A 10,948-nucleotide genomic window follows, 5' to 3' on the forward strand; every position below is an offset into this window, starting at 1 on the left:
CAGAATCTACACAGCAAAAAATCTCTGCTGATAATTTAGCTTAAATCAAACCCGAAGAAGCAGACAATAGTGTCAAAGTGCAGTCTTCTGGGGCTCAAGGAGTCTATCAAAAGCAAGAAAAATGACATCCCTCATAAAAACTTTGAAGACCTTTAAGTACAGCAATTTCCACTGCTGTCATCTTCGTATCATGTCTACTTATTGACGCAAGCAGTAATGCTATTGCCGGGCTCATGTAATTAAGTAAATTGCCACTAAGGTAGTGAAAATTGTATCCCCTTTCGTCACTGCTAAAGACTTCAGGATTTGAATAGCTAGCACATATGGATTCAATTATTCTTTCGGGTAACCACAAAATACCTCCTGCCATTTAAACTTGCATTCTACCAAGCACAGCACTTGAATTCCCCACTGGTGTCTCAGGTAACCAGTGTAGCCCAAAGGAGCAGCATCACACAGTTTTACAATAAAAATATAATTCATTCTGTTCAATCAGCCTGCATTATAATCTGCAGGACGCACTGATTGTGCTAACCACACTCATTTTTGCATTCCATTCCAAACAATCTTTTTATTGGAGGCAACGTTCCAAAGGGAAGCCTTTGTGTGATCACTTCTATATATCTTATGATGGAATGCTATGGATAAACACGGTCTGAAACCACTAAACGATTAGTAAACAAAAGAGTTCAAATCAAATGTTTTGTTAGGATTCTAGAAAAGAACACCAGCTGTCTCCATAATTAACAATACATTCAATACCTGAAACTAAACATTATGTCATACTGGCTAATGAAGACTAATTAAAAACAGTGCTGACTACAAAATGAGGTGTGATTTAGGAGTGAATTAATGCAAGATGAGCTATATGCCGACCGTCTTGATGAATTATTGGTCTTGAAATGTCTCAAAGGTTTATATAGATTTAAAAATAACACAGCCATCAATGATAGTATCTGACTCCACAGTTTCTATGGAGGGGGTAGTAATTAAAATGTTAACTTCCTCTGACACATCTGTTTCACCTCCTCTGTAAAGATAACCATCAAGGCAGCTCCACTCATTAGGTGGCCCTGGGGTGCGACAGAAGAATTGCCTTGACAACAAACATTAAAACAACAAAATTAGCATTTCCACCCACAACAGCCATTCCAATAAAAGGCCCTTTTTCTCCACCCTGGTCTACTAATGTGAACTACTGGGACAGCCTACACAGAAGTGTTTAAGGAATTAACAAGGTTGATAAAGGTTCTTGGACATATAACTATTACAAAAATTGATTTGGGAGAACTTGAATTAGTAGAAATCGGCCCAAGTCCAGCACTTCTAATGGAAACACATTTTTATTTATGTCCATTTATGATATTCATTTCACAACAATCCTGGGTCATCACTTCGAAGGTTTTTTCTTCAGGCTTGCAACTGTGCAATAAAAATAAGCAGAACACTGGAAATGCATGCTTTGTCCAGCCCAAGTGCCTTTATAATCCTCTATTCTCAATGCAAAACACAAGTATGTACAAACAGCTCCACTACATTCCCATATCCAGCAGTGGAGGATAAAAAAAATGTATTAGTCCAGAAACCACAATGTATTCTCTTTTTATGAAAACGCAACCCGGTTATTAATGCCCTCAAAGAAATGTGCAAGCGCAGCACACTGTTTCCAGGAAAATAAAAAACGTTCCCTGCCGGACAGGCTCATAAAACGGCTGGAGAGTTTAGACAAGCAGAGTGACAGATATGAACAGCTCTCTTAATCCTGCTCCATGGGGTTTACAGTCAGTGATGAAACTGCGGTAAGCGCCAAAGAAAAGGAAGAAAAAAGTTCATTACGAGAGATTAGGTGGATTAACGGAACAAAAGGGTCAAACGTCAATGAAAAATGTATCGAGACTTATACAGGTCAACTCAGTAATGACATACTGGTTCTAGGTCTTATACAACAAAGAAAATACACATTTACTCAAACTGTTATAGGTTACAGTGTTTCCAATTTCATTAACGTAATCTGTCTTGCTTTGGCCATACTTTTGAGATTCTTAGCCTGGCCTTGTTCTTCCAAAATGGACTGCAGTATAGAGAGGACCCAGATTCACCAGTTAAGCACAGTCATCGTGGGCACGAATCTGCTTCATCTCCACAACGATGTTTATAAGAAAGTCAAGTACAGTACTGTCTTTCCGTTTAGCAAAAAAAAAAAAAAAAAACCTGCCATGTAGATATGCTTTCATAAAAATATCTTCTATTAGACCACACACTACACACACAGTTCAATATTCACTTGACAGAGGATAAAACAATTACGCATTAGGAATGCAACCCTAACCCTAAACCTGACCTACAATTCTTAATACTGAACATTACCAGGCTGGTCCAGCTTTCTAATTGAGAACGAACAGAAATTGGGAATGCCGGACATTAGCAGTGAGAATTGTGTGCTATCTTACCTAAAGCAACATTTGGTAGTTCAAGATTAGTGTTAATGAGGGTCTTTGAGACTAGTTGTATACATTTGCAGAACAAATAGCATAACAGACAATGTCAATGAAAACAGGAGTATTAATATTTTTTTTAAAACAGCACCTTTAAAAACCATTGACCACTATGTAAAGCAAGGCCAAGACCTAAGTTAAAGCTGCAGTTCAAGTATAATTTCTTTACAAGTTTTATACTAATTCTTATCCCGTCGCCAGAAGCAATTACTGCTTGTTTAAGCCTGCTGGTTAGCAAACCCTTTGAAGACAAGGGAATCATTTCTGAAGCAGCCACATACTTGATTGCTCAACTAATACATCATGTGCTGTAACATTTGTACTGTGTGTTTAGTTTACAGCTCCATTGCTTTAGGCTGCACCCAGGGCGCTGAGCTGTCTCTTTTACTATCTCTGGTCACAGGTTTAAAAGGGTGCACATGTCTAAACCAGCTACACTAACTATGATCAAAACCAAACTCCAGATTTCCATCCACATCTAACCAAGATTGAGAAGTCTGTTTTTTCCACCAGGTCCTCATTAAATGTGATGTCATTGTAATCCGATTCATTCTTTACAGATGTTCAGACTAATTAACTGCTGGGAAGTAATAATAAGCTTTAGGATACTGTTTTTGGCTTCAAACCCCAGAAAGGAACCAGCAAACCTTGCAAATTTTCTGTTTGGAATAAAGGGCACTAATCTGTCAAGTGAATGTTCAATTAGCAAGGATTACTGCTTGCATTTCAAGCCAAGATTTGGTGCTGGTCCCTTGATATACACTGTAGTCGTCATCTCTGTTGCTGGCATATTTGATCAAGAAAAAAGGGTCTATAAAAAAAAGATAGGAATTCTGCCTACAAAGGATGGCTATAAATATTAACGATGGAAGTTGTTTCACCTTTAATTGAACTACCACAGATTATGTTTGCAGAAATTAACTTGCTACTGCCACATTCCTATTTTTTTCCATGTTTATAGAATCGTATGTATCTTTAAACAACTTCAATCTTCAGTATGTTGTTTAGTATTATGAGATGCGATTTAATATTAAAAGACGATATTGTTTAAAGATAGCTCTCATATTAAAAATGGACGCAAAGTAAGAAATGACCTTAAAATTAGCTAATTTGCACAACTGGACCAACATTATTATTATTATTATTATTTATTTCTTAGCAGACGCCCTTATACAGGGTGACTTGCAATTGTTACAAGATATCACATTATATATTATTCAGATATCACATTATTTACATACAATTACCCATTTATACAGTTGGGTTTTTACTGGAGCAATCTAGGGAAAGCTCAAGGATTCAGCAGCAGTGTCCCCCACCTGGGATTGAACCCACAACCCTCCAGTCAAAAGTCCAGATCCCTAACCACTACTCCACACTGCTACTCACATTGATCAACATATACCTTGCCAGTGAATAAGACATTGCTGGATTTTTTTTTCTTTTTTGAGTATTTGAGCATTTTACACCACTGGGATATCAACCTGGATCACATCAACCACCTATTCTTAGTTATCCAGAGATCACCAGAAAAAATAAGTAGTTGATGCAATCCAAATGGATGCCCTGTTAATGTAAAAAGCTTTAAAAAAAAAAAAACATCTTGGTCAGATAAAGATAAAATCACAAGCAATTTAGACAGCTCTGGAGTTATACATTAACCATGACCCCTTCAGACTCTCCGGCAACTCTTGTTTTTTTTTTTCTTCTAAGTTACAGGTTTTACAACTGGCAGAGTTTCCATCTGATCTATTCATCAAAACCTCCATGATGAAGTGTCCACTGCTGTTAGATAAGGTTACCATTCCCAAACGGGACCATTGCACAGTGAAAGCTTGAACACTATGGCCCTATACCAAAGAATAGGGTTCCAAGAACAACCCTTTCTTCCTGACTTGATAGCAAGTACAGTTTGTCCACTGTAGTGGACCTGGGCTATGTGACGTGACTTCATACCACTATAGATGATATTTGTTCTATTGCATTGTGTTTGAAATATAAACCTATTCCAAATTAAATACAATAAAACACACATCAATAACCTACATTTAAAAGAAGAAAAGTGGAACCAGTGATAATACTTCTAGTCCTAATAAAAGTGAAAATGGATTTTAAAATCTTGTTTAGCACTAGACATTTTTGGTTGGTGGGCAGTGTAGAAAAAAAGCCTGTTTTTCTCCATTAATCAGCTTGCAGATTGAAATAAAACTACAGACAGATGATTGTAGCTCGCATGGTTCTGACTTTAGGTTTAGAACCAGTCTTCCGATAACTTTAAACTTATTTGGGTATACATACTTATGAATGGGAAGAATTATTAAATGACGTGATGCCAAAACGCGATTATGAGAGGAATGATGCCCGTGGGCCTATTTACAGTATAAATCAAGTAAAAACATAATCTACCAGCATCTACACAGCAAAGCAGAAGCAAAGCTGATCAAACAACTTGCTCTTCTTAAAAAAATAAATAAAACTGGTGGACCAATACTTGAGTCATAAAAAAAGCAGACCATGCCTTGACATGCTTTTCAGTTATCGAATATTGTCTAAAAATGGTCACAATAAAAATGATTATCCCAAATCATGTTAAAACATTCTCCCTATTTAGAAGCTCTTATTTAGATTTTCCTCTGTGTGCTTTTCGTTGTCGGCTTTTTAAAATAAAGCCATACCACTGTTTTAAAGTAAACTTCCCCAGTGCCCAGTTTAATGAACCGGCATGTAACACCTCCACCACACCCCACCCAGTCCTCTTATAAAACAGAAATAAGGAAGAACACAACAATGGTAGCATCACTGATTCTTTTTAAATTTTAGGTGACTATCAGAAACATGACTAAAATCGCTAATAATATGATTACAGATTTTTTTTTTTTTAAATCATATATATTATTTCTTTCAGACTGTAAAAAGCCCTAATAAACACAGAAATACAAAACAAACTAAAACAGACCCCTGATCCTTGGCTCCTGTTGTCACCCAGCGTGACTCTGCCTCACTCTAGTTTAAAATGAAACACTGCAGAGACAGAAGATGAACTGCAATATCAAACTTGTGGGTAATGTAGACACTCTGTCGGTTAATAAAAGCCAATTATTTTCACAGTATACATGGTAACCGTTTCATTAAAAAAGCATTGGCGTTCAACTGACTTCTCAGTTTTTCCTTGGCGAAATTAAAAAGTTTAGCAGTTGCACACAAAGCCTTGATATAAATCAAGTGCCTGAGATGGAAAAGCACAATCAATGGCAGCTTATCCTTACCATTTTGTTCCCCCTTCAGTCCCACTCAAAATGGCAATCGTGGAAGTTAAAAGGGACTTTTAATGCCGTGCTTTTCTGCTCATCCCAATTCCAAACTGAAAGAACTGATAGAGAAAACAAACCTCAAAAACAGGAAAAGGCAGTTCGGTCCTCCTTGGCTCATCTTGTCTCCCAGCATGATGCCTGCTTCACTCCAAACTGCACACACATGCACCTAATCCACAAGTTTACTCAAGAACAAAAACACTGCAGTGTGGACACCCAACACAAGGGACTGCAGCCTGAAGCCCTTCAGATCTCTAATTCAGTCCAGTTAGAAATTATCAAAATAGAGCTGCAACTGAAACAGACTTAACCGACTAACATTTTAAAGCAATGACAGGAATGGCATTAGTATTTCAATTCACAGGGCCTTTGGAGATAAAGTACTTACACCGAAAAGTGTGTGCTATATATTGAAGGTGTTTCTTGTTGTCCAATCCCTGTAGGTTTTTAAGCAGAGTGGATTATGCATTGATCTCTAGACTGATACAGTACAGCACAGCTTGGGTAAGCCTCCCAGAGTAGACTAACAGCACTGATGCACCATTGTGCTGACAGACACCCAGTCCCAGCAAGGCACACTCCCCTTTGCAAAGTCATTTGTCAGCCTGGACTAGTCTGCTGTAAATAAAGTCTTTGTCTGTGAAGCCCTGTCTACATTAAAAGACCCATGACTGATAAATAAGATTAACAAGGAGTCGTCACCCCCACAAGACTCTGCAAAACTCCTGTGCTGTGACCTCGCAGCCAAGAAAAAAGGTTTAACCTTGCGCCCTCCCATTGGGGGGGTTAATCTGCCTTCACTCAGATTCACTTAGCAACAAGGCCTTGTTTAACACAGAAACCATACCTGGCTACACCAGAGCCACACACTGCTTCAAAAACACAGATTTCGTTAATAGTTTCAGACCACAAATATGTGCTACTCAAACTATTCCCAGTTAAGAAAAATAAACCGCTCTTCCTAAAATTAACACAGTTCACATGCAAAGAGCCAATTAAACATATTGCTTGCATTCTTTCCCAGGATACATTTTTTTTCAGTTGGTTTCACAGTGCTAATCAGGGTCTGTGAAACCAGTCATAAGTGTTTTACATTACTGATAGGACTGTAGTGAAGCAGTTTCCCTTATGGTCATGCAGACTGCATCCTACCATCATGTTTTTGTCTTAAACCTGAACATGTATGTGAACACTTGGCAAATACATCTTTCAGCAGGGCCCTAAGCACTGCATCACCAATTGAATATGGACCTAAATGCTGGCCAAAATCAGTTAGTGTACTGTGCTAAACATATAGAAAACTACTATAGAAGACGTATAATGCCTGGGCTCATACAAACAAGTGCAAATTCCCCATTTTCAACGACAGGATTCACCGTCACCAACCAAGCATCTGAAACAAGTTGCCAGTGTATTGCGCAACACTACACTATGGTACAGTTGAGCAACATCAACTGAAAATAAGGAGTGGTAATTAGTCATATAAAAAATGCATAATTCAAAGTCATAAACCCTCAGTGACTCACACATCGGGCGACTGTCAGGCCACATTCACCATGGGGAATTGTACAGAACAGTATTGTATAGGGGCACTGAACTAGTTTATTATTTGAATGTTCCATTCGGTCAGTTTTAAACACGCTGAGACCAATTTGTATTTAAAGACCACAGGCTTGCTTTATGTTCTGGAACATAAATCTTGTCTGGCATGGACTGTCTGCTGTCTTTCCCTAGGCACAGCATTGAGACTGTTTCCCTTCGCTTGTTTCCTGGTGCAGCAGTACAGGGTCTCATGTTTGTGTTCACTTCGCCTGCTAGGGTTAAAGTTTAACTGCTGCTGTGCTGTACGGGATGTTAACCATTCTAAAGAGTATTCCAGTCTTTCAAAAAAGGAAACAGCAAATTCCATTAGCCGTGCAGCTCGCAACGTGCTGGCTTGCGACAGAAATATCCCCCTTTCCTGTTCTCTCCTCACTACATTGACCTCACGAGCTTCATATCCATTAGTCAAAAGACTTGCGCTCCCTCAAAATTGACCTTTTCTTTTTTTTTTTTTTTTTAAATATGGAAATACTGAAAAAAACTTTGTAAATTCAATGACAAACGTCTTGACCAAGTCTTACATTTGTTTATTGGAGTACATGATATGGATACTATTTTAAAATATGACTAGATGCCTGAGGGACAAAAAAAAAAGTATTTTCTGACAATTAATATAAAACAGTTGTTTTTTTTTTAAAACCAAAAGGAATATTACTTAGCCATAGGGTTTTCGTGCAATTACTATGCATCCCTTCAGATCATAAAGTACAGTGCTGACTTGAGTTCAACTAAACCTTTTGGCCATAAATCCATATCGCATCACAACATCAGTTACATTCAGTTTGAAGCAAAGAACACAGCGCCACCTACTGTATTTCTTATAGGACAGTTCTTAAATACATACCCACAGCGTGATAAAATGCCAGCAACATATTAAATAAACTACGTCTTCATGTCGTCTATATATTTTTATTCCTGTTATATTTATTTTTCTACTGTAACGTTTGAGCGACAATCGGTTTTATGTAGGCAGGGCATTAACTATCGACAGACTGCTTTCATCTGCCATAATGTAATGTAATGTAATATATATATATATATATATATATATATATATATATATATATATATATATATATATATATATATATATATATTACTACAATGTAATTTACCTTGTATATATTAATTGTAGCTGACAGTTACGTAACCGTCTAACGTTTAAAAATCTACATACTGTTACTAACAATATTAATCTTGATCTATCGTTCAGTTTTATGTGCATTTCTTTGCATTTAATTACTGTATTTCAAGCGATGCTTTTTAAAAAGGTAGTTAGTTTTACATAGCCTACGTATGTTGTTACATTGTTTAACTCTTTATCGTCCACTTGAATAATAATAATAAAATGAAGCTACACAAAACCCCAAATTAAGTACTATAACAGACACATCGTGTCTATAGGTTTTATCCTATACTAAAAAATGTAAAACACAGCCCTTATTCAATATTTACAAAAGTATTCAATATTTACAAAATTCAAGTAAAAAACAAGTAAAAAAAAAAACGGAAATATATCAATACAACAAGATAATGTTATTTCAAACCTGATGTAAACCCATTGCAATTTGCAATAGCCACAAATGAAATATGATGCTCCGGTAAAATTTAGCGTAATGCACAACACAAAAGTTAAAATCCATAACAGCAAAAATCAAATATGTTTTGATAAATATAGAATTTGAAGTTACCGTGTGCAACAAGTTCAGAAATTTCTGCCGTGCGAACTTCAGCGGTCTGAGAAGTCGATTGTCTTCTGCTGTCCTTTCCCTTCCCCGTTTCTACAGACATTCAGCAGCCTCTAAACACACTGCTTGCTAACACTGTTGCAAGCACTAGGCTAATCCACTCGTTCCAGAATAAGAGCAAAATCTACACCACAGAGGAAGTTCGTGAGTCACAGACCCCGCCCCTATATTCTCAAAAAACAGGCAACTCCCTGACTCACATCAGAGTTGCAACTCTCCAGCGAGAGAGGTGTGACAGGGGTGGAGAATTTACAGCGTCCCGGTCTAACTCTTTCTGTTTAGGGTCTTTGTTATTTAATTGAATAATTTCATTTACACTTTTATCACGTCTAAGTGGTGTTGATTGTCTGCACTCACACACCCAGCTGGATTGATTTAACTCAAGTCACCTGTCTACTCTCACAAGCGCCTAACATGTAGACCTAGATTCAAATCGTGCTGTTTGTAGTAATCGGAAACGCAAGTTTTTATGGATAAATAAAATAAAACAATACCTCCTGTGGCTGCTGGTTTTCATTCAAACCGAGCTCTCGATTACTTAACTAGACCCTTAATTGAAATGATAATTTGCGTAATTAGACCTTGTTTACTTGTTTTCAACAGTTGCAGTTCAAGTTACTTATGAAGTGTTACAGCTAACTTGAAATATGCAACTTTAAGAGCTGAAAACAAGTCAAAATGTCTAATTTAGCCAATTATTAGTTAAGTTAAGGATATATTTAAGTAATTGAGAGCTTGGTTGGAATGAAAACCAGCAGACACAGGCTGTCCCCAGAACCTAGTTTGAGAACCCCTGCTGTACTCTGTTCAGGTCTGATTGCAGTGGACCATCTGACTCAGTTAGAACTACACCACATGATGGCTGTTAACTACCAGGAAGTGTCAACAGCTTTTATTCCACCCAGTAGCTTGGTCTTTGAAACAGAAGTATAACATTGCTAATATTGCTAATAATAATAACATTGCTAATATTGCTAATAATAATAAGAGCTAATAAGACCAAATAATAATATTATTGCTAATAAGAGCTAAGGAAGTGGTCAGAAATATTTTTTTTAGCGAGAACTGCCTGAAAGATAAATAGAGATTCAATTGTTTTTATGCAAATGAAAATAATAGAGTTGGTAAATGTTTACAATATTTTATTGCGGGTGTGTTAACTCAAACAAAAGCTTTTCTTACTAGTTGAGTGGCTTAACATATAATACAGTTTTATAGAGGGTGGAACATGGTAATATAATTACACTAACACAAATAAGATTCCACCATACAGTATTATTAGATACAGTATTGCTGTATTAGAACAGTATACAGTACAATCAAATGAAGACATTGGTTTGCATACAACTCTCACTTTTTAATATCCTTGTTTTTTTGTGATTTATAATAAGTTCAGATATCGTGTGTAAGGTGTTTCTTATTATAAAATACATGCTTTTAACACCAACAGCCATAGTCAGCCCTGGGGGGAAAAACGAGTTGTGCAGAAATATCTTAAATTCCTTAAATACAAAAGCATCTGTTGCAAGAATGTTGTGAATCACAATTATCAGCAGAGGAGACAATCCGTCTCGCAGCCTTGTTTTCATGTGATTGTTATCCTCATTACACTAATGACTATCACTTTGAAAACTGGCATGCTAATCGGTTTTGTTTTGAACAAAAATATATATATAAATGTATCATCTAGATGCATTTGGTTTAAAGGCTGTATTAAAATATATGATTCCAGGATTCTGATATATTTGTGAGTGTTACATGTATAGCTATGCCCAACATTTTAGCATCACCT

The 10,948-nt window shown here is 36.8% G+C and overlaps 1 protein-coding gene across 4 annotated transcripts in view; it reads right to left on the minus strand.

Moving 5' to 3' along the window:
* The window catches only part of LOC117413609 (four and a half LIM domains protein 3-like), a 32,204-nt gene extending 22,767 nt beyond the window's left edge, over positions 1 to 9,437 (minus strand). The window contains exon 1 of one of the 4 annotated variants that reach the window (XM_058997514.1): positions 9,357 to 9,437. Coding sequence is in view for 1 of the 4 variants with exons in the window: in XM_058997513.1 (XP_058853496.1) it covers positions 9,100 to 9,199 (100 nt within the window). In the remaining 3 variants the exon portion in view is untranslated. The other 3 variants (XM_058997513.1, XM_058997515.1, XM_058997516.1) reach the window with 3 other exon arrangements.
* Between the last annotated feature and the right edge of the window lie 1,511 nt (positions 9,438 to 10,948).

Source organism: Acipenser ruthenus, chromosome 23 (assembly GCF_902713425.1).
Source record: "Acipenser ruthenus chromosome 23, fAciRut3.2 maternal haplotype, whole genome shotgun sequence".
Classification (NCBI taxonomy): domain Eukaryota; kingdom Metazoa; phylum Chordata; class Actinopteri; order Acipenseriformes; family Acipenseridae; genus Acipenser; species Acipenser ruthenus.